The 25,067-nt window shown below is 43.6% G+C and overlaps 1 protein-coding gene across 1 annotated transcript in view; it reads left to right on the forward strand.

The window, feature by feature from the left end:
* Positions 1-2,167: 2,167 nt before the first annotated feature.
* Positions 2,168-25,067, forward strand: part of LOC120061607 (DNA (cytosine-5)-methyltransferase 3B-like) — a 56,130-nt gene continuing 33,230 nt past the window's right edge. The window contains exons 1-8 of the mRNA XM_039011512.1: positions 2,168-2,341; positions 7,387-7,537; positions 11,856-11,950; positions 13,413-13,589; positions 20,902-21,069; positions 21,684-21,842; positions 22,667-22,774; positions 24,439-24,580. Coding sequence (XP_038867440.1) covers positions 2,168-2,341; positions 7,387-7,537; positions 11,856-11,950; positions 13,413-13,589; positions 20,902-21,069; positions 21,684-21,842; positions 22,667-22,774; positions 24,439-24,580 — 1,174 coding nt within the window. The remainder of the gene's footprint in view (positions 2,342-7,386; positions 7,538-11,855; positions 11,951-13,412; positions 13,590-20,901; positions 21,070-21,683; positions 21,843-22,666; positions 22,775-24,438; positions 24,581-25,067) is intronic.

Below are 25,067 nucleotides of genomic sequence, written 5' to 3' on the forward strand. Positions count from 1 at the left end.
GGCGAGAAACACATTTGACAGAAGTACTGAACGTAACAAAAATTCTAGTACCAAATGTATATATTTTTTTTATTAAAAAAGTACAGTAGTTTCGGTATACCTTGGAACACTAATGTACAGTGACACCCTGGGAAATGCCATATGGGTTTCTACATGCTTTTACAATAGGAGTTTTTTTTAATCATTCCTGGGTCTGCCTGGCAAACTGGTTCTCAACTATGTGAACCTGTGATCCCAGATAAGAATGATATTGTTCTATGGAAAGCAGTGAAAGCACAGACATGGTATTCACAGGTGTATAGTTTATGTAATTCTGCTTTAGGGTTTTCTGTAACGCTGTTATCTTGGTGTCTTTGTGCCAAGCCAGGGGAGCCAGTCTAGACTTTGAAAATGAGAGTAACTGACGTCAGCTAAGCACATTGACATGGCAAGCCAGTGCCTCATGTTGTAAATGTGTCTGGAAGGTGTGTGTGCTTGTGTGTTATTCCTTGCCATGTGTGTGTGCTATACTGTAGGTCAGGTATGGGTCCATTGAAAGGGAGTATCTCTCTCCAACTGAGTCCATTCCTTCCTAATCTCTCCTTTGTTTCCTGTCTCTGTGTCCAACCCAGAAAGCAATTCAAGGGCTGAGGTGTCAGGGAAGCAGAGATACTTAAAGGGCTCCTAGCCACCTGGTGTGAGCCCCAGCCTTTAGTTTCCACTCATACTTTTTTTTTATTATTATTTTTTTTATTCCCCTTTTCTCCCCAATTTTCGTGGTATCCAATCGCTAGTAATTACTATCTTGTCTCATCGCTACAACTCCCGTACGGGCTCGGGAGAGACGAAGGTCGAAAGCCATGCGTCCTCCGAAGCACAACCCAACCAAGCCGCACTGCTTCTTAACACAGCGCGCCTCCAACCCGGAAGCCAGCCGCACCAATGTGTCGGAGGAAACACCGTGCACCTGGCCCCCTTGGTTAGCGCGCACTGCGCCCGGCCCGCCACAGGAGTCGCTGGAGCGCGATGCGACAAGGATATCCCTACCGGCCAAACCCTCCCTAACCCGGACGACGCTAGGCCAATTGTGCGTCGCCCCACGGACCCCCCGGTCGCGGCCGGCTGCGACAGAGCCTGGGCGCGAACCCAGAGACTCTGGTGGCGCAGCTAGCACTGCGATGCAGTGCCCTAGACCACTGCGCCACCCGGGAGGCCGGTTTCCACTCATACTTTGTTCTCCTTTTACAAAAGCAGAGGCTGTGGCAGAGCCTTGTCTGGGCCCCTTCAGTTTGGGCTGGGGGGGTGAAGATGTACTTTGTCAGGGAAGATTTTTTTGAGGACGTTTGAGTGGGCAGAACAGACAGATGGACGGACAGACAGATCAACCAAAGGTCTTGCTCTTAATCTGTCAACACACTTTTAATCAATCCACACGTGCATTGTCTTATGTCAGACACTGTTTCCATAGCCGTCTGCACTGAGATGTTGCCTGAGCCTCTCCTAGCCAGATGTGGGGCTGAGAGGGAAGGAGGGGTGAAAGGGTGCAGACAGGAGGGTAGGGAGGGGCAAGGGGGGGTTGCAGACGAAGTGTTGACAGGTGTAGAGGGGTTTCCTGGTCTGGAAGAAGGCGTCTCTCGGGTCTAATCTCACTAATGAGAGAAACTCTGGCACTGACCTGCTGTCTCTCTCTCTCTCTCTCTTTCCCCCTCTCTAGTTCTCTCTCGCTACCTTTGCCCCTGTGGCCTTAATAATCCCTCTATCCACGGTGCATTGAATGCTTTGGGGTCTATAGCTGTACTGTGTCGTGCTCTACTATGTTATATTGTGCTGTGCTGTGTGGCCCAGGTTGGCTTAGGTGAGGTGTGATTTGAGCTGACACGTGGTTGGAGGTGTGTGAGAGAGAATCTCGCTGCCTGTGAGAGAGGGGGGGTGAGAGAGAGGTCAAGAGAGAGGGAGAAACTGCTTATTTCTTTGTATAGCGTTTGTATTGCAGTGCTGGTTTCCCAGAGTGAGAGCGTGCACAGTGTATGGTATGTCATTGAACTATGCTCAGCTCTACTGTGCTGCTGTGCAAGGTTGGCTGTGTTAGCTTTGGCAAGTGACTGTGCCACTGGAGGTCAGCTATGGCGGTAAGGGAACCGTGACTCAGACTGGCATTCCAGAGGAAGATTCCTGATATCCCACAACCATGCAAGCATGCATTGTTCCCAAGGCCAAGGGCTTACGCTTCCTGAGGAGGAAGCCTGCCAATGGGGTGAAGGCCCTTAACTCTCTCACCCCCAACTCCCTGGCTGTCTCCCCCTCAGGGAGTTCCACCTCTCTCACCCTCTTCCGGTCTCAGCCCGGTGTTCAGCCTAAAGATGTTGGACAGATGCTTTAACTCTGTATCTCTCTGTTGTTATAGTTTTTTTGTGGTCTTGTTTTATTTTGGTGTGTGTGTGTGATCCTATAGCTACCTCTGCATCTATTTCACAGCTGGAACTAACATTCTTCTCCTTTACCTTTAATCAAGTCAGCAGATCCCATCACTCTCACTGGTAACCCCCCCCCCCCACACACACACATATGCATACTGTAAAACTTAAATTAAACGGCAAGTCTCAAATAGCCACCTGCCCCTTTTATTAGCTTGGCAACGGCACACATTTCAGCAAATAAACGGCTGTTTCAAATAAACGGTGGGTTAATTGTTTACGAGGTTTAATGTTTTATTTGTAACATTCAGTAATGACTGGAAAAATGATTGCAATCAGCTTATTTTTTGGGCCAGTAATAAACTGCTAGCCATTGGCTCCTAACAGCTGAGAACTGCTAGCTAACTGATATGCACAAAAACAGTCAACAACTTCGGGAGTACAGAGCCCTAGAAATTGGCAGAAGTAAGCACTGTCAAAGAGGAGAATAATTATTCTCAATACATTTTTGTATATTTTTTAAATATAGGCATACTAAGACAAAACAAACGTGACACTGTGTAAATGATAACACATTAGTGCAGGAAATGAAGAAATTGATTAAAATGCTGAAAGTGAATGCTGGAATTAAACATGAACTATGAAAATGAGCAAAAGTTGTGTGCACTAAGGAAATAAGTTAGAGGACTGGCTCAAATAAGTGCCTATCGAGTTCAGTGATTTAAGCAAATAAACGCCTGGGCTGTTAATTTAAGTTTTACAGTACCTTACTTCACCACTTTCTATTTCCCCTAAATACTTATTAGCTACAGTTCCCTAAAGGAGTGTTGTTTTAACCTATGAACTTTACTTAAGATAAGTTTGTTTTTACTCTTAGATTCTACAGTCATCCAGGGCTTACATTTCTGACTTAGAATATGTGGACAACTACAAATGCCCAGGTGTCTGGTTAGACTGTAAACTCTCCTTCCAGACATTAAGCATATCCAATCCAAAATGAAATCTAGAATTGGCTTCCTATTTCGCAACAAAGCATCCTTCACTCATGCTGCCAAACATACCCTCGTAAAACTGACTATCCTACCGATCCTTGACTTCGGCGATGTCATTTACAAAATAGACGCCAACACTCCACTCAACAAATTGGATGTAGTCTATCACAGTGCCATCCGTTTTGTCACCAAAGCCCCATATACCATCCACCACTGCGACCTGTATGCTCTCGTTGGCTGACCCACGCTTCATATTCGTCGCCAAGCCCACTGGCTCCAGGTCATCTATAAGTCTTTGCTAGGTAAAGCTCCGCCTTATCTCAGCTCACTGGTCACCATAGCAACACCCACCCGTAGCACGCGCTCCAGCAGGTATATTTCACTGGTCACCCCCAAAGCCAATTCCTCCTTTGGCCGCCTTTCCTTCCAGTTCTCTGCTGCCAATGACTGGAACGAATTGCAAAAATCACTGAAGCTGGAGACTTATATGTCCCTCACTAACTTTAAGCATCAGCTGTCAGAGCAGCTTACCGATCATTGTACCTGTACATAGCCATCTGTAAATAGCCTACCCAACTACCTCATCCCCATATTGTTATTTTCTTTGCTCCTTTGCACCCCAGTATCTCTACTTGCACATTCATCTTCTGCACATCTATCACTCCAGTGTTAAATTGCTAAATTGTAATTATTTCACCACTATGGCCTATTTATTGCCTTACCTCCCTAATCCTACTACATTTGCACACACTGAATATAGACTTTTCTATTGTGATATTGACTGTACGTTTGTTTATGCCATGTGTAACTCTGTGTTGTTTTTGTCGCACTGCTTTGCTCTATCTTGGCCAGGTTGCAGTTGTAAATTAGAACTTGTTCTCAACTGGCCTACCTGGTTAAATGAAGGTGAAATAAAAATGAGTATCTCCTCAGTTTAGTCCCTTGAGCTCAGAAAAGTCAAGGAGGCTTATAGGCCGACCACACCGCTCGCGTCGCATGCGCGAGCGTTGCAAAATAAATGTAGAAATCCATGTTATTTAATTATTGCACCCACACTGCTCGCGCGCGCCAACGAGCATTTACGTTGCCAAGGGCTAAAATAGAAGTCATTCCTATTTCTGACGTAGATCGCGCTGCAAGTCTTGCCTCTCCCATCTCCTCATTGGTTTATAGAAGCAGGTACCCACGTGCTATCTCCTCATTGGTTATACCCACGTGGCTGATTGAAAGACGAAATGTTTTGCCGTCGTCGTGGTAATACTATGAAAGTTTAGATGCCAACCACCAAGTTCTAAGTTCAACGATGAAAAGGCCTGGAAGGAGGAGAGATGACTAGAAATGATTCGGTTGACCGTTTTGTGTGTGGATTAATTGTCGGATTAGAGGACCTTGTGCATTTCAGGTAAAATAACAACTCAATGTTAATATCCCTGGACAAATTAGCTAGCAACAGCAAGCTAGCTAAATAGGACAAATTAGCTAGCAAGTGCAAGCTAACTAGCTAAATTGCCATAAATGTTTAATGCTTTTCAACCTGTCCACAAAATAATGTAATTGATTCAGAGTTTGGATTGGTTTGATATTTTAACCTGCGTGTCGTGATCGCGTTTGGTGTAGGGGGACAAAATATATTTATGCACGATGGCGCACGCGCGCAGCCGGTTTGGGTTCCGTGTTAGGGTAAAAAAAACAATGCGGCAGTTGATGCTGCAGAAGCCCCACATCTTTAGCTGGCATTTGGCAAAGCACTGGAGTCTTGCGGTCCCATTTAAATCAAATCAAACTTTATTTGCCACATGCGCCGAATTCAACAAGTGTAGACTTTACCGTGAAATGCTTACTTACAAGCCCTTAACCAACAGTGCAGTTCAAGAAGAAGAAAATATTTACCAAGTAGGATAAGACTTTTTATTATTACTTTTTGTAACACAATAAGAATAACAATAATGAGGCTATATACAGGGGGCACCGGTACCGAGTCAGTGTGCAGGGGTACAGGCTAGTTGAGGTAATCAAAATAGATGGCATCATGAGGTAGGAAAATTATGTGGATATATTGAAGCAACATCTCAAGACGTCAGTCAGGAAGTTAAAGCTTGGTCGCAAATGGGTCTTCCAAATGGACAATGACACCAAGCATACTTCCAAAGTTGTGGCAAAATGGCTTAAGGACAACAAAGTCAAGGTATTGGAGTGGACATCACAAAGCCCAGACCTCAATTTAAAGGCAATGTTACCAAATACTAATTGAGTGTATGTAAACTTCTGACCCAATGGGAATGTGATGAAAGAAATAAGAGCTGAAATAAATCATTCTCTCTACTATTATTCTGACATATCACATTCTTAAAATAAAGTGGTGATCCTAACTGACCTAAGACAGGGAATGTTTACTAGGATTAAATGTCAGGAATTGTGAAAAACTGAGTTTAAATCTATTTGGCTAAGGTGTGTGTGTAAACTTCCGACTTCAACTTTACATATCTTAGATCACCTTTTGCAAAACTTTAAATGCAAATGTTATCAGTGAATACACATTCAGTGTTAAGTGTTTTGTTCCCAGAATATTAACACATTGTTTTAATCAGAAGATAAAGGTGTGCAATTGTGTTCATTGTTTCGGGCAATCAGTAAATACTACTGCACGAAATTCTAAATCATTCCATCAGTGTCATAACATGTCATACCATGTACATGGTTCCCTAACTGGTTGCCCGCATGCCGAATTTGCAAAACATTTTCGTTGATGGATTGTGATGATACATATGAATGAATCCTGAACACGATGTGCTTGTTTTTTGTTTTATTTTTTACAGGAATAGTATTTGATTTGATGTGTATGAAATTGTTGTGTAACATATGCATAAAGGGAGAGTAATTGCCCATAATTCTTCACCTTTGCATAGTTGTACTTTTAGTAGTATTAGGATATTAGGATCCCCAGTAGCTGTTGCCAAGGCAGCACCTACTCTTCCTGGGGTTCAAACAGGGTTAGACATTTGTATCATCATTAGTGACTGCAAAGAAAATGTATTGATCTCCTGGGATTTTTTTAAACACAGACTAACTTTCTGTTTTGTCTGCTTGGACTCGAGATAAAAATGGTTGCGTTAATCTTTTTGCTGGCAGTCGTGTTGTTTTGATGAATGTATTTGAAATTTTGACAGTACAACTTCATTTTGAAAACACATTTACTGTTTTGCAAAAGAACACAGAGTGGATTGTTTTGAAAATTGACAACATAGTTCCAAAAATGCTTGTACGCGATTGAGAAAAACTAATGTTGTATTAGTGGAAGAATTAGCAGAGGACGCTGGGTCATGTGATTTATAGACCCACAATGCTATTGAAGCCACGGCGAGAGAGAATGCCAAATTTTTCATCACTCTTTTACTGGCAGTCTCTCTAGATAAAAGGATGTAATTCAAGGGGAAGAGATGAGTGCTGAAGTGGGACACAGGCACCACAGCTGAGTCATTCAAGTCTAGCAGTCCAGACACGTTTGATTCTTGCCACGAGACTGACACCATTTCTGAATCTGCATAATTTCTTACATACTGTACATACACCAATCATGAACAGTGAAAGCACATATAGCACACTTAGACAGGAAATTACTGTCCTTAGCTTGACTTGCTAATATGGACGTTTTCTGACGAATGCTCTGAGGTTTTTTGATGAAAAATGTTGTTGTGTGATGTTATGTAGGCTTTATTTGTTAGGTGGGGTGGTTTGTGATGGAAGCGCACTGGTCTATAGGTAGTTGGCTGTTGTTGTGTGATGTTATGTAGGCTCTATTTGTTAGGTGGGGTTGTTTGTGATGGAAGCGGACTGGTCTATAGGTAGTTGGCTGTTGTGTGATGTTATGTAGGCTCTATTTGTTAGGTGGGGTGGTTTGTGATGGAAGCGGACTGGTCTATAGGTAGTTGGCTGCTGTTGTGTGTTTGGACTGTTTTGCTGTTTTTTAACTGAGTTGATAGCACATCTTCTGTCGTCCCCAGGCTGAGGTGAATGGGGACATTCCTGCAGCCGAGGGACCATCAGAGAACGACAGTGGCGCAGAGATGACCAATGAGAACAGCCCGCTGACCGCTGCTGAGCCGCCCTCCCCCTTCAGCCCCAAGCAGAACGGAGACGCTGCCTCACCTGCAGGTCAGGAACACATACAACACTGATAGTAGCAACCATGCATGGCAGCAAGACTGGAAAGGGACATTTAAAATATTTTAAGCTTTCTAGTTGGTTTACAGTAGAGCTAAGTGATGTACACAAATGTATGTTATTTTTCTGTTTTTAAACAACTACTGTAATTGACTTGACATCACATACATACTCATACTTAGATACACACACACACACACACACATACACACACTCATATACACACACACACACACACACACACGCACTGCCCAACTCTCTACTCCTCCAGACTCTGCACATAGTGCTGCAGTTTCTCTAGAGATAAATCAGATTAAGCCCGAACTGTGTAATGTAGTAGGCAGTTGTAGTTTCCGACAGGCCAATATTCTACATAGTTTAGCGTAGAAAATGGGTTAATTAACCCATTACAGTCTAAACCCTGTCTAAACTGGGGGAGGGGGGGTTCTACTGAGCTATATGGAATTGTTTTAAGAAAGTCATACCAAGGATCATTATGTTATTTTATTTAGAATTTTAAGAGCCCTTGAAGTATAAAAAAAATATACAGTACCAGTCAAATGTTTGGACACACCTACTCATTCAAGGGTTTACTTTATTTTTACTATTGTCCACATTGTAGAATAATAGTAAAGACATCAAAACTAGGAAATAACACATAGGGAATCATGTAGTAACCAAAAAAGTGTTAAACAAATAAAAATATATTTTATATTTGAGATTCTTCAAAGTAGCCACCCTTTGCCTTGATGACAGCTTTGCACACTTCTCTCAACCAGCTTCACCTGGAAAGCTTTTTCAACAGTCTTGAAGGAGTTCCCACATATATGCTGAGCACTTGTTGGCTGCTTTTCCTTCACTCTGCGGTCAAACTCATCCAAACCATCTCAATTGGGTTGAGGTCTGGTGTTTGTGGAGGCCAGGTCATCTGATGCAGCACTCCATCACTGTCCTTCTTGGTCAAATAGCCCTTACACAGCCTGGAGGTGTGTTGGTCATTGTCCTGCTGAAAAACAAATGATAGTCCCACTAAGCGCAAACCAGATGGTATGGCGTATCGCTGCCGAATGCTGTGGTATCCATGCTGGTTAAGTGTGCCTTGAACTCTAAATAAATCACTGACAGTGTCACCAGCAACGATCCGCACACCATCACACCTCCTCCTCCATGCTTCACAGTGGGAACCACACATGCGGAGATCATCCATTCACCTACTCGGCATTTCACAAAGACACGGCGGTTGGAACCAAAAATCTCAAATTTGGACTCATCAGACCAAAGGACAGATTTCCACCGGTCTAATATCCATTACATGTGTTTCTTGGCCCAAGCAAGTCTCTTCTTCTTATTGGTGTCCTTTAGTAGTGGTTTCTTTGCAGTAATTCGACCATGAAGGCCTGATTCACACAGTATTCTCTGAACAGTTCATGTTGAGATGTGCCTGTTACTTGAACTCTGTGAAGCATTTATTTGGGCTGCAATTTCTGAGGATGGTAACTTTAATGAACTTATCCTCTGCAGCAGAGGTAACTCTGGGTCTTCCTTTCCTGTGGCAGTCCTCATGAGAGCCAGTTTCATCATAGTGCTTGATGGTTTTTGCGACTGCATTTGAAGAAACTTTCAAAGTTCTTGAAATGTTCTGGATTGACTGACCTTCATGTTTTAAAGTAATGATGGACTGTGGTTTCTCTTTGCTTATTTGAGCTATTCATGGCATAATATGGACTTGGTCTTTTACCAAATAGAGCTATCTTCTGTATACCACCCCTACCATGTCACCACACAACTGATAAAAAAATAAAAATAATAATAATTTAATTTCACCTTTATTTAACCAGGTAAGCTAGTTGAGAACAAGTTCTCATTTACAACTGTGACCTGGCCAAGGCAAAGCAGTGCGACACAAACAACAACACAAGAGTTACACATGGAATAAACAAGCGTACAGTCAATAACACAATAGAAAAAAAGAAAGTCTATATACAGTGTGTGCAAATGGTTGGCTCAAACGCATGAACCTTTTCACATGTGAGTTCCAAATATCTCTAACGGTCGCAACAGCGCGAGTTGTTTTATGCACGTGATGTCAGAATGCACTCACTGTTCCAAAATGTGATTATTACACAACAGGACAGTTAACACGCGCTGCCTGCTAATTATCTATAGGCTGTTTCAACTTGTCAATTTCCAATTATTTTCTAACAAGTTGTATTTTCTAACAACAGTTTGAATTGTGGTGTGTCCTGCCTCCTCATTAATTCACACAGAAGTAGTCCATTTCAACATTGCGGGCAATTTTATGTTTGAGGCTTTACTGAGCTGGATAAACTTCTCTCTTCCAGGAGAACCCACCGCACTTCACTCATGTTTGTGCAAATCAAGTATGAGTATATTTGCTCTGTCTTGCAAGAATTTGAATGTTTTCTTGCTGGCGCTCGCTTTGCCTACCTTATTGTTTTCCTTACGCATAATAACTTAGGAACGCACACATGTCCAATCAAAGTAAGTTCCTTATTTTCTGTATATCGTGTTGTCGTTTCTACTATAGGCACATACAGTATGTACAGTTAAAGTCAGAAGTTTACATACACTTAGGTTGGAGTCATTAAAACTCGTTTTTCAACCCCTCCACAAATTTCTTGTTAACAAACTATAGTTTTGGCAAGTCGGTTAGGACATCTACTTTGTGCATGACACAAGTAATTTTTCCAATAATTGTTTACAGACAGATTATTTCACTTATAATTCACTGTATCACAATTCCAGTGGGTCAGAAATGTACATACACTAAGTTGACTGTGCCTTTAAACAGCTTGGAAAATTCCAGAAAATGATGTCATGGCTTTAGAAGCTTCTAATAGGCTAATTGACATCATTTGAGTCAATTGGAGGTGTACCTGTGGATGTGTTTCAAGGCAAGTATAAACACCATGGGACCACGCAGCCGTCATACCGCTCAGGAAGGAGACGCGTTCTGTCTTCTAGAGATGAATGTACTTTGGTGCAAAAAGTGCAAATCAATCCCAGAACAACAGCAAAGGACCTTGTGAAGATGCTGGAGTAAACAGGTACAAAAGTATATATCCACAGTAAACCGGGTCTTATATCGACATAACCTGAAAGGCTGCTTAGCAAGGAAGAAGCCACTGCTCCAAAACCGCCATTAAAAAAAAGCCAGACTACGGTTTGCAACTGGACAAAGATTGTACTTTTTGGAGAAATGTCCTCTGGTCTGATGAAACAAAAATAGAACAGTTTGGCCATAATGACCATTGTTATGTTTGGAGGAAAAAGGGGGAGCTTGCAAGCCGAAGAACACCATCCCAACTGTGAAGCACGGGGGTGGCAGCATCATGTTGTGGGGGTGCTTTGCTGCAGGAGGGACTGGTGCACTTCACAAAATAGATGGCATCATGAGAAAGGAAAATTATATGGATATATTGAAGCAACATCTCAAGCCATCAGTCAGGAAGTTAAAGCTTGGTCGCAAATATCTCTTCCAAATGGACAATGACCCCAAGAATACTTCCAAAGTTGTGGCAAAATGGCTTAAGGACAACAAAGTCAAGGTATTGGAGTGGCCATCACAAAGCCCTGACCTCAATCCTATAGCAAATTTGTGGGCAGAACTGAAAAAGCGTGTGCGAGCGAGGAGGCCTACAAACCTGACTCAGTTACACCAGCTCTGTCTGGAGGAATGGGCCAAAATTCACCCAACCTATTGTGGGAAGCTTGTGGAAGGCTACCTGAAATGTTTGACCCAATTTAAACAATTTAAAGGCAATGCTACCAAATACTAATTGAGTGTATGTAAACTTCTGACCCAATGGGAATGTGATGAAAGAAATAAAAGCTGAAATAAATCATTCTCTCTACTATTATTCTGACATTTCACATTCTTAAAATAAAGTGGTGATCCTAACTGACCTAAGACAGGGAATTTTTACTAGGATTACATGTCAGGAATTGTGTAAAACTGAGTTTAAATATATTTGGCTACGGTGTATGTAAACTTCCGACTTCAATTGTAAGCACTTTGTAACATCTGCTGATGTATAAAGGGCTTTATAAATACATTTGATTCATTTGACCAAATTCTCACCTTACACTTGACTACCGCATTAAGTAGCAGCTTCCTCTCACCTCTCAAGCCTAAACTTCTCACACACTCTCTGAACCCTGTGTTTTCATAAGTCACCATTTTTACTCAGTCCCCCATGTCTCTCCATCTCTCTCTTTCTCCCTCTCTCTCTCTCTCTCTCTCACACACTCTCTCTCTCTTGCTCTCTCTCCTACCCTCTCTCTCCAGACTCAGATGTTAACCAGTTGTCTGGGAGCAGGAAGAGAACCAGGAAGAGGTCCTCTGAGGAGGAGGAGTGCAGCTGGGACTCCTCCTATAGTGAGGTGAGTATTCACACTACATAGACCCACATACACAGACATGCGCGCGGACAGTTTACTCATACATAGATACACACATGTAGATACATACTCATACTTAGATACACACACACACACACACACGCACAGACACACATATATACACACACACATATATATATATATATATATATATATATATACACACACACACACTGCCCAACACTCTACTCCACCAGACTCTGCACATCGTGCTGCAGTTTCTCTAGAAATAAATCCGATCATGACCAAACTGTAGGGGGTTGTAGTTTCCAACAGGCCAATGTTCTACATAGTTTAGCGCAGAATACGTGATACTGAACTACAATGACCATAATCCAATCCAACCATAATCTACTTGTCTGGTTTGTGTTTCTTTTACGCCTGCTACGTAAAAGACAAAATAATGCGGGATCAAGAGGGGATACATAGAGAGCAGTTGCTTCTCAAGGTACACTATATGTACAGAAGTATGTGGACACCACATGAGGTTGGTGGCACCTTAATTGGGGAGGATGGGCTCATGGTAATGACTGGAGCGGAATATGTGGATTGGTATAAAATACATCAAACACATGGTTTCCAGGTGTTTGATGCCATTCCAATTGCTCCATTATCATGAGCCGTCCTCCCCTCAGCAACCTCCTGTGGTGGACTGTTGTGGACACCCCTTCAAATTAGTAGATTTGGCTATTTCAACCACACCCGTTGCTGACAGGTGTATAAAATCGAGCAAACATTGGCAGTAGAATGGCCTTACTGAAGAGCTCAGTGACTTTTAACGTGGCACCTTTCCAACAAGTCAGTTCGTGAAATTTTTGCCCTTCTAAAGCTGCCCTGGTAATTGCTGTTATTGTGATGTGGAAATGTCTAGGAGCAACAACGGCTCAGCCGCGAAGTGGTAGGCCACAAAAGCTGACAGAACGGGCGTAGCACGTAAAAATAATCTCTCCTCGGTTCTGCCTCTGGAAACAACGTCAGTACAAGTTCATGAAATGGGTTTCCATGGCCGAGCAGCCGCACGCACACAAGACTAAGATCACCATGCGCAATGCCAAGTGTCGGCTGAAGTGGTGTAAAGCTCGCTGCCATTGGTCTCTGGAGCAGTGGAAACACTGGAGTGATGAATCACTCTTCACCATCTGGCAGTCCGACAGACGAATCTGGGTTTGCCGAATGCCAGGAGAATACTACCTGCACAAATGCATAGTGCTCAAAGTGATGATCCTAACAGGAGAACCAGTGAGCCCTGCTGTTAGTCTGTGTTGAACCCCATCTCATCAACAAAACCTGAATGGTGATGATGTTGTCTCGTAGCCAGACACTGTGCGCTGTAGAATTAGGATACAGGAATGGACATGAACCTTCTTATGATGGTCCAAAGGTCAGCCAGATTGGGCAGGGAGTTGGTCAACCATTGTTTAGCAGTGCTGTGTCTTCTCTACAGCAGAAGGCCAAGGTAGTAGGAGTGGGGGGCTCGGAGTCTGGCTCGGGTCTGAGACAGAGACCCTCTCCCAGGACCATCTTCCAGGCCGGTCTGCTGGCCCCTCACAGCAAACCACGCAGCCGCGAGCAGAGAAGGGGAGGACGCCAGAACAAGCTGGAGCACCACAGCAGTCCTCTGGTGAGAACACACACTACATGTGGACACACGCCATTCAGAGTAGACTGAATATGCAGCAACGTAATGAACAGACACTATACAGCCCAGGGCTCCCATCTAGTCTGTCAAAATATTCAGCTCTGTTTTATGTTCTCACAAAGAAAAACAAATCCACCTCTGAGTCATATTTGATTTTACATATTTTTTCATTCAAATTTGACACCCCCACAGAAGTGAATTACTCTGTTCTAACAGTACCTTAGACATGATTTGATATTAAAAAAGATATTCTGTCAATCCTGTCCGTGATTACATGACTAGGTAGTCATACTATACTTCTCAGATAGAGTTCAGTTCAGTGTGTCAAATCGGAGGGCCTGTTGTCCGGACCTCTGGCAGTCTCTATGGGGGTACCACAGGGTTCAATCCTCGGGCTGAATCTTTTCTCTGTATATATCAATGATGTCGCTCTTTCCGCGGGTGATTCCTTGATCCACCTCTACGCAGACGACACCATTCTGTATACATCTGGCCCTTCGTTGGACACTGTGTTAACAAACCTCCAAACGAGCTTCAATGCCATACAACAGGCCTCCAACTGCTCTTAAACGCTAGTAAAACTAAATACATGCTCTTCAACCGATCGCTGCCCGCACGCGCCCGACTAGCATCACTACTCTGGACGGTTCTGACTTAGAATATGTGGACAACTACAAATACCTAGGTTTCTGGCTAGACTGTAAACTCCTTCCAGACTCATATTAAGCATCTCCAATCCAAAATGAACTCTGTAATCGGCTTCCTATTTCGCAACAAAGCCTCCTTCACTCACGCTGCCAAACATACCCTCGTAAAACTGACTATCCTACCGATCCTTGACTTTGGCGATTTCATTTACGAAATAGCCTCCAACACTCTACTCAGACTACATCCAGTTTGCTATCACAGTGCCATCCGTTTTGTCACCAAAGCCCCATATACCACCCACCACTGCGGCCTGTATGCTCTCGTCGGCTGGCCTTCGCTACATATTCGTCGCCAAACCTACTGGCTCCAGGTCATCTATAAGTCTTTGCTAGGTAAAGCTCCGCCTTATCTCAGCTCACTGGTCACCATAGCAACACCCACCCGTAGCATGCGCTCCAGCAGGTATATCTCACTGGTCATCCCCAAAGCCAACACCGACTTTGGCTGCCTTTCCTTCCAGTTCTCTGCTGCGAATGACTGGAACGAATTGCAAAAATCGCTGAAGTTGGAGACTTATATCTCCCTCACTAACTTTAAGCATCAGCTATCTGAGCAGCTTACCGATCGCTGCAGCTGTACATAGCCCATCTGTAAATAGCCCACCCAACTACCTCATCCCCATATTGTTTTTATTTACTTTTTTGCTCTTTTTGCACCCCAGTATCTCTACTTGCACATTCATCTTCTGCACATCTATCACTCCAGTGTTAATTTGCTAAATTGTAATTACTTCGCTACTATGGCCTATTTATTGCCTTACCTCCTTACTCCATTTGCTCACACTGTATATAGATTTTTCTATTGTTGTGTTGAGTGTACTTTTGTTTATCCTATGTGTAACTCTGTGTTGTTTTTTGTCTCACTGCTTTGCTTTATCTTGGCCAGGTCGCAGTTGTGTTCTCAACTGGCCTACCTGGTTAAATGAAGGTGAAATTAAAAAAATCACTCTGAGCCATGGCAACATCCTTACGATTAACACAACTAGCACAGTAGGACAGGACAAGACATGCCATGTGGCTGGAGGAATGTAGTTCTGTGTGTCTTCTGTCAGTTCTCTGAGAAATTATGAGACAGCACCTGTAGAAACACACACCATCCAACAAGAATGGCTTGTCACGCTGAAACAGTCAAACACACATACACACACACACACACACTTGTCACGCTCAAACAGCAGATATGAGAGGGTAGGTACAGAGGAGAAACCAAACCGTTGGAGACACACACACACACAGCAACCATAAGGGCTGCCTTTGTGTGAAACGCTGCGGCCTGGAAGGAGTGACAGTCAGTGTACAATTGGATCCTCATGGTTTATTTTCTGAAGTCTCTTGTTTGCAGCCTGAGCCATTTAAAACATGCTTGTCTGCAGTCCATCATGTGATGAGATTTCAAAAGTGCCTTGGCCTCTGCCCTTCGTGACTGACAATGTTCAACGGCTCTATCTCTCTCTTTCCCTGTCTCTTTCGCTCTCCCTCTTGTGCTCTCTCTCTCTTTCACTCTCTTTTGCTTTCTGTCCCTCTTTCTATGTCTCTCCCCCTCTCTGTCTCTCTCACTTTCACTTCACCTCTCTCTTCCTCTCTCTGTCTCTCTCTCCCCTTTCTCTCATACCCTGTGTGTCTCTCTGTCAGTCTACAGTACCTGCAAAAAGGTTGCTTTATTTCAGTTACCAGTGAGATTGCTAAATACATCAAAAAGAGAGAAGGACACTGAGTAGGTTCCACGGTGATGGTCTGGATTAAAGAACACTGAGTAGGTTCCAAGGTGTTGGTCTGGATTAAAGGACACTGAGTAGGTTCCAAGGTGATGGTCTGGGTTAAAGGACACTGAGTAGGTTCCAAGGTGTTGGTCTGGATTAAAGGACACTGAGTAGGTTCCATGGTGTTGGTCTGGATTAAAGGACACTGAGTAGGTTCCAAGGTGATGGTCTGGATTAAAGGACACTGAGTAGGTTCCAAGGTGATGGTCTGGATTAAAGAACACTGAGTAGGTTCCAAGGTGTTGGTCTGGATTAAAGAACACTGAGTAGGTTCCATGGTGATGGTCTAGATCAGGGGTGTCAAACTCAAATACCCAGTGGGCCAAAATGTAAAACCTGAACAAAGTCGCGGGCCAACATTGAACAAATGAACCTTTTAATATGGACCCAAACAAGTTTTGCTTTAACATTGAATATGGAACAAGCATCGCTTATTACCATACAATATATAATTTAATAGTGGAGACATGCAAAATCGAATTTCAAATGAAAAAACACATCAATGGCATTCATTTATTAAATAAATAAAATTTAAATAAAAATCGTATGCCTCTTTTCTATTTGCAGCCTTCTGATTTAAATACCAAAATAAACTTTTTCCACTGGCTAATAATTTTACAAATAAAATGATAATAAATCAATCAACCATTCAAGCCCATGCCTTGTAGCAAGAAAAAGTGCACAAAGAAAACGTTAATTATTGCACACTGATCTAATCTGATGTGCCCAAGCCAGATACCTGGCATCTCTTCTTGGATGCTAGTTCATCAATGTCTGGGCTCAGGCTCTGAGCTGAAGAAATCCTCAGTATCGAGCGAAGGTGTTCATCAGTCAGACGTCTCCTGTGAGTTGTTTTGGTCATCTTCATCGAGGAGAAAAGTTGCTCGCATAGATAAGTGCTGCCGAACATGGAGAGCATCTGAGCAGTTTGGGTGCGGAGCTGAGGCATTGTGTCAGGGATGAACCGTGGAAACTGTGCGGCGCCCACAGCATCATACTTTGACTTCAGCGTGTCGTTGCACTGGAGTTCAATCAGCTCCATTTGGATGTTGGTTGGTGCATTTTCCACATCAACTGCGAAGGGATTACTAAGCAGTTCAAACCTACATTTCTGGACATCGAAGTCGGCAAATCGCCGGCTAAACTCAGCGGCGAGAACACTGAGTTTTTCAGCAAACTGTGCGCATGGGAACACGGCGGTAGAGATCTGCGCTTTTATGGTTTGGCAGCAGGGAAAATGGCAAGGGTTTCCTTGCAGCATCTGATTCTCCCACAGGCACAGTTTAGTTTTAAAGACCCTCACTGCAGCGTACATGTCTGTGATGATGCGCCCCCGCCCCTGAAGCTGCAGGTTCAGCGCATCGAGATGGCTCGAGATGTCACAGAGAAAGGCCAGCTCACACAAACTCCCGGAGCTCTGCTGTATCCTTCCCTTTGGTTTCCAGGAATTGACATATTTCCTCACGCAGCTCGAAACATCTGTTCAGTACTTTTCCTCTGCTTAGCCATCTCACCTCTGTGTGATACGGCACGTCTGCGTATTCCGAACCACACTCCTCTAGAAAAAATTTAAACTGGCGGTGATTCAGACCTTTGGCTCTTATAAAGTTAACTACCTGTGTTACTGTGGTCATAACATGTTCCATCTTTAGGGCTTTGGCACACAGTGATTCCTGATGTATGATGCAGTGGTAAACAGTTAGCTCACCTGCACAGTTCTCTTCCCGCATCTTCTCCCGAACCATGCCCACCAGTCCACTCTTTTTACCGCACATCGCTGGCGCACCATCTGTCGTTAATCCAACGAGTTTATCCCACGGCAGCTTTATTTCAGTTACACATTTGGAAACCTCCTCAAAGATTTCCTTTCCTGTGGTTGTGCCATGCATTGATTTGAATCCCAATAGCTCCTCCGTAACACACAGATTTGAGTCCACTCCACGGATGAAGACTGACAGCTGAGCAGTATCAGATGCGTCGCAGCTCTCATCCACAGCGAGGGAGAACGCAACGAAATCTTTTCCCTTTTCCATCAGCTGGTCATACAGATTGGTGGCAAGATCACATGTGCGATCAGCTACTGTGTTCCTGCTCAGGCTCACGTTTGAAAATGCTTGCTTTTTCTCTGGGCATACGAGGTCACAAACTTTCATCATGCACTTTTTCCACGAACTCTCCCTCATTAAAGGGCCGGGCTGATTTTGCGATCTCTGCTGCCACTATATAACTAGCCTTTACAGCAGCCTCACTTTGTGATGTGGCTTTTTTGAACATATTCTGTTGTGAAACCAAACTTCTTTTCATCTCCTCTACTTTCTGGCTCCTTTGAGTCATGTCCTTGTATTTGTCATGGTGTTTCGTTTCATAGTGTCGTCTAATGTTGTACTCCTTACTTACAGCCACGTTGACTCCACAAACAAGACAAACAGGTTTGTCTTTTACATATGTAAACAGATATTCTGCCTCCCACTTGTCCAGAAAGCTCCTGTTTTCTGCCTTTCTTTTCGCCATTTTTGGGAAGGGATAGCGCGCTGACAGTTGTAGCGTCTATGTTACTATGACTACTGTCACAGAGGAGAGGGCGTTTCTGGGTCCTGTCCTGATTGGCGCGCGAAAACAACAGCAGAGCATTATGGGATTCGTAGTATTAGCGGTGAATGCGCTGTATAATACCGGCGGGCCAGCTCTAGTAGTAATTTGGTATTGTCTCGCGGGCCAAATATAATTACCAGAGTTTGCCAGAGTTTGACACCCATGGTCTAGATTATCTGGGTAGATGTGGGAGTCCATTTGGGTCAAGAGCACTATGCTAAAACACACACTGATGGAGCTAAGAACTAGGATTGGGTGGATCGGAGATCATCAGGTGGATAGGGACCAAATTCAACAAAAAAATACATACAGATTTAGCAGTTGTTCGTATTTGGTAAAATTATGTAATTACACATAGGTTTTAAGACACTTCAAAACATACAGTGGGGAGAACAAGTATTTGATACACTGCCGATTTTGCAGGTTTTCCTGCTTACAAAGCATGTAGAGGTCTGTAATTTTTATCATAGGTACACTTCAACTGTGAGAGATGGAATCTAAAATCCAGAAAATCACATTGTATGATTTTTAAGTAATTAATTTGCATTTTATTGCATGACATAAGTATTTGATACATCAGAAAAGCAGAACTTAATATTTGGTACAGAAACCTTTGTTTGCAATTACAGAGATCATACATTTCCTGTCGTTCTTGACCAGGTTTGCACACACTGCAGCAGGGATTTTGGCCCACTCCTCCATACAGACCTTCTCCAGATCCTTCAGGTTTCGGGGCTGTCGCTGGGCAATACGGACTTTCAGCTCCCTCCAAAGTTTATCTATTGGGTTCAGGTCTGGAGACTGGCTAGGCCACTCCAGGACCTTGAGATGCTTCTTACGGAGCCACTCCTTAGTTGCCCTGGCTGTCTGTTTCGGGTCGTTGTCATGCTGGAAGACCCAGCCACGACCCATCTTCAATGCTCTTACTGAGGGAAGGAGGTTGTTGGCCAAGATCTCGCGATACATGGCCCCATCCATCCTCCCCTCAATACGGTGCAGTCGTCCTGTCCCCTTTGCAGAAAAGCATCCCCAAAGAATGATGTTTCCACCTCCATGCTTCACAGTTGGGATGGTGTTCTTGGGGTTGTACTCATAATTCTTCTTCCTCCAAACACGGCGAGTGGAGTTTAGACCAAAAAGCTCTATTTTTGTCTCATCAGACCACATGACCTTCTCCCATTCCTCCTCTGGATCATCCAGATGGTCATTGGCAAACTTCAGACGGGCCTGGACATGCGCTGGCTTGAGCAGGGGGACCTTGCGTGCGCTGCAGGATTTTAATCCATGACGGCGTAGTGTGTTACTAATGGTTTTCTTTGAGACTGTGGTCCCAGCTCTCTTCAGGTCATTGACCAGGTCCTGCCGTATAGTTCTGGGCTGATCCCTCACCTTCCTCATGATCATTGATGCCCTACGAGGTGAGATCTTGCATGGAGCCCCAGACCGAAGGTGATTGACCGTCATCTTGAACTTCTTCCATTTTCTAATAATTGCGCCAACAGTTGTTGCCTTCTCACCAAGCTGCTTGTCTATTGTCCTGTAGCCCATCCCAGCCTTGTGCAGGTCTACAATTTTATCCCTGATGTCCTTACACGGCTCTCTGGTCTTGGCCATTGTGGAGAGGTTGGAGTCTGTGAGTGTGTGGACAGGTGTCTTTTATACAGGTAACGAGTTCAAACAGGTGCAGTTAATACAGGTAATGAGTGGAGAACAGGAGGGCTTCTTAAAGAAAAACTAACAGGTCTGTGAGAGCCGGAATTCTTACTGGTTGGTAGGTGATCAAATACTTATGTCATGCAATAAAATGCAAATGAATTACTTAAAAATCATACAATGTGATTTTCTGGATTTTTGTTTTAGATTCCGTCTCTCACAGTTGAAGTGTACCTATGATAAAAATGACAGACCTCTACATGCTTTGTAAGTAGGAAAACCTGCAAAATTGGCAGTGTATCAAATACTTGTTCTCCCCACTGTATAACCTTCTCATAAAGCTAGTTGCAAAATTCCCGGAAACATTCAATAGATTCCCTGGTTTTCACGAAATCAGGGTTGGAGAATTCTCAGATTTGGAGGGAATAAACAGGAATCCTCCAACCGGGATTCCGGGAAAACCAGGGAATTTATTGACAGTTCCTGGAACTTTGCAACCCTAATCCCAACTAATGTTTAATGCATTGTGTCCTTCTCTCCTTCCCATCTCTCCCCCTCCCACCTTTCTCACTCTCTCCACAGAGCCTGGCCTGCAGTGTTGGCCCCGGGCCCCTGGTGTCCGTGGTCCCTGAGAGCCCCTCCCTGGAGCTCCTGGAGCAGGACTCTAAGGATTCGGCCCAGAGCACCTCCACCTCCTCCACCTCCCTGGCCTCCAACACCACAGAGCCTGCCTGCCAGCCAGAGTACAAGGTAACGGAAGGGGAGAGAGGGAGGGAGAAGGAAGGAGGAGAGAGACAGGGAGAGGGGAAGAAGTGAGGAAGGGGGAGAGAGAAGGGAGAGGACAAAGGGGGGAATATAGGGCCAATAGAAGAGGGAGTTATGTTTTAACAGAAAACAAGAGGGGAGAAAGTGGATAATATCATAGAAGTCTCCCATCCCTTCTTCTGTTTGTCCACCTGCAGAGACAATGTGTGTTTGGAGCATGACTGACTGTGTGTGTTTGTACATCTCTGCCTCCATTCTCTTTGACGTCTGTAACCTCACAGGTCTACAGTGCTGTGTGGTGTGGGGTTAGTCAGTGGCAATGGCACATGAAGTATAACATAGTCTCATAGTAAGACTGAGTCTTTGTAATGTGTGTTTGGAGGCCAACCTGTATCCACAACAAGACTAATGGAACCCACAGTCCCCTGGCAGTGGTATATCCATTATGATGATGTGCACCTGGCGGATTGTCTATGCGCTGACATGTCCTAGAGTCAAAGACCCACCTGTTTCAAACTCCAAATCTAGTTCGCACACACACACACACACACACACACCTCTTTACCCCTCCAACTGTCCCCCGTCCTCTCCCCTCGCAGGACAACAAGGGTTTTGGCATTGGGGAGCTGGTGTGGGGGAAGATCAAGGGTTTCTCCTGGTGGCCAGGCATCGTGGTCACCTGGCACGCCACGGGCAAACGACAAGCCACTCATGGCATGAGGTGGCTGCAGTGGTTCGGTGATGGCAAGTTCTCTGAGGTGAGAATTGAGGAGGAGGGTTCCCACCCTGTGTACTCACAACAATCACAACACTCCATCATTGTTTGGCAGAGAGGAACATTTTGGATGTTATCATGTCTGTCATAAAGTCTGCTATATTTCAGGGGCAGCATTGACAAAAGCCCTGTTTATACCCGGAGCTAACATTCATCCTTTTGTCCTTATCTTGTCCACATTCTGATTGTGCCCACATTTTTAGACAGGTGTAGACAATTGTGATCTGGTTGTGATCAGATCTTCCTGACCACATCTGGATGTAGTCAGGCAAGCATTGTGTCTGGAAATCAATGAAGTGTAGACAGATCTGGATGGTCAAACCATTTAATTAAATCATCATTATACTGATCTCTAAAATCATTGACAGGCAGTACCAATGACTTGCAGCATCAATAATTCTCTTAAAATAAATAAATACATTCATATTATCTGAATGCAAAGAAATTGCATACAGGGAGGGACTAGGAAATCTGGTCAAAATGCGGACACAGTGGATGGATGAAAGATAAACCTTGATTAGATAGTGATTGGATCATATTGATAAGATCATGAAACCCACATATTAGTGCAAGGTGTAAACGAGGCTCATGAAGTAGGAGTGCTGGTTGATGATCAGTCCTCTTGTAGATCATAAAGAATAACATTATATGGACAGGGGGCACCTTATCCTAGTTAAGCACTCCTACTCTGAGACGCTTTGTGAATACGGACCTTGTTTTACAGTAAAGCAATGAATGAGCTTTTAACCTTCCATATCTCCACCTGCTAATGTCTTGTCCTTGGCTTCCACTCATCATCCTCACCAGGTTTCAGCTGACAAACTGGACTCCATCACTGCTTTCCCCAAGTTCTTCAACCAAGCCTCCTACGCCAAGCTGGCATCCTACCGCAGGGCCATCTTCCAGGCACTGGAGGTAAGGAGGGGGAGGAGGAGGGTGGCAAAGAAGAATGTAGAGATTCATTTATGTGTGTGTGTATATATGTGTGGTGTGTGGGGAGAGGGTTTGGTTACTCTACAGTGCATTGGGAAAGTATTCAGACCCCTTGACTTTTTCCACATTTTGTTACATTACAGCCTTGTTTTAAAATGGATTAAGTCGTTTTTTCCCATCTTCAATCTACACACAATATCCCCTAAATACAAAGCGAAAACAGGTTTTTAGCCATTTTTAGAAATGCATTAAAATTAAATGTGTGTATGTTAATTAATGGTCAATTACCGTGAGATCGACAGTTATTTGCTTGACAATCACCAGCTGACAAAATTTTAGTGACCGCCACAGCCCTATGTCCAATCAATTGAATTTACCACAGAGTGTGCAAGAGTTTGCAAAGCTATCATCAAGGCAAAGTGTGGCTACTTTGAAGAATCTCAAATATAAAATATATTTAGATTTGTTTAACACTTTTTTGGTTACTACATGATTCCATATGTGTTATTTCATAGTTTTGATGTCTTCACTATTATTCTACAATGTAGAAAATAGTAAAAAATAAAATAATAAAAAAACTTGAATGAGTAGGTGTGTTCAAACTTTTGACTGGTACTGTATATACATTTTTTATGTCAATACAGGGGCCGGGAATATCCCTGCATTTCCTTGATCTCAATACTAGGGCCTGTTAATAACTTCACAATACCGACAAACAGACAGACAGTAGGTATGGGAATTTGAAATAATGTTACTATTCGAAAAATATCATACATTTTTTGGGGGTTATTCAGATTTTCGTAATACAATTGTTTCCTTAACTTTGCTATGTTTTTAACCTGAACACTTGCTCAGCAAGGTAGAGGCAATGCGCTCTGCTGCAGCAGAAGCAGGCGGGGGGGAGGTGCCAGTGTGTGTGGAAGGGGTGTGCAGAGCAAACAGGGAGAAACAGAGAGATGCAGTGTAGCCTAGTCAACTCGCGCTAACTTGTTGATGCCATATGTTATTTATAGTCCCATCTGACAGTGCCTGTGTTGACTGCATCAAATCGGAGAAGAGAAGTTACCTAAACTAGCTAACTAGGCTAATTGAGGCAACATTTTGCTGTGCTCCCTGTCCTTGTCTACAAATAGCAACAAATAACAATGATCTCTCACTTTACTTGCTACACATGAAGCCTCTGTGACTGTAGTGGCGCTTTGATTGGAAGAGAAATACAACAAGTGGGATATGTTTTTTATGGGGTACACAGAATAAAAACGACATTTAAAGGTTTGTTTTATTAAATTAAGAATATCAAATGTCAGGTTATATTTTTGTATGTGACAATGTCACATGGATATTTTAATTTAACTTAGACAATTCCTTTTCATTGTTAAAATAGGCCTATAATATTTTCCCCTAAAATGTATACTCACACAAGCAATTGTATTTAAAAAAAAAAAAAAAAAAAAAGTGTTTTATTTTATTTCACCTTTATTTAACCAGGTAGGCTAGTTGAGAACAAGTTCTCATTTACAACCTCTCTATCTTCCACCTAACCTCCTACCTCTCCCTCTCCCTCTCTCCTTCGCTCACCCCGCCTTTTCTCCCTCTTCCACACCCCTGCCTCCTCCCTATCCTCTCTTTCCCCCTCTCTCTCTCAGATGGCCAGTCTGCGTGCTGAGAAGCCATTCCCTCCGTGTGAGTCAGAGGGGCCAGAGGACCAGGTCAAGCCCATGCTGGACTGGGCCAAAGGGGGCTTCCTGCCTAAGGGCCAGGAGGGCCTCAAACCCACAGAGAACCCTGGTGAGACTTACCAACCAAAGTCAATATAAGGTCTTAATGCCATGGCTGGGGTTTTCTCCTGCTCGCCTTCTGTCCAGTCTTGTCCACTATGGGCCCCTTAACTTCTTTGGGAAAGGGGGGGCAGTATTGAGTAGCTTGGATGAATAAGGTGCCCAGAGTAAACTGCTTGTTACCCAGACCCAGAAGCTATGATATGCATATAAGTAGTAGATTTGGATAGAAAACACTCTAAAGTTTCAAAACTGTTAAAATAATGTCTGTGAGTATAACAGAACTCATATGGCAGGCAAAAACCTGAGACAAATCCAACCAGGAAGTGGGAAATCTGAGGTTTGTAGTTTCATTTAAGTGATTGCTTATCCAATATGCTGTGTCTATGGGGCCAGATTGCACTTCCCAAGGCTTCCAGCAGAGGTCCAGCTTTAGAAAGTTGTTTGAGGCTTCTATTGTAGAAGGGGGTCGAATAAGAGCTATTTCAACAAGTGGA

The sequence above is a fragment of the Salvelinus namaycush genome, chromosome 16 (assembly GCF_016432855.1).
Source record: "Salvelinus namaycush isolate Seneca chromosome 16, SaNama_1.0, whole genome shotgun sequence".
Lineage (NCBI taxonomy): Eukaryota > Metazoa > Chordata > Actinopteri > Salmoniformes > Salmonidae > Salvelinus > Salvelinus namaycush.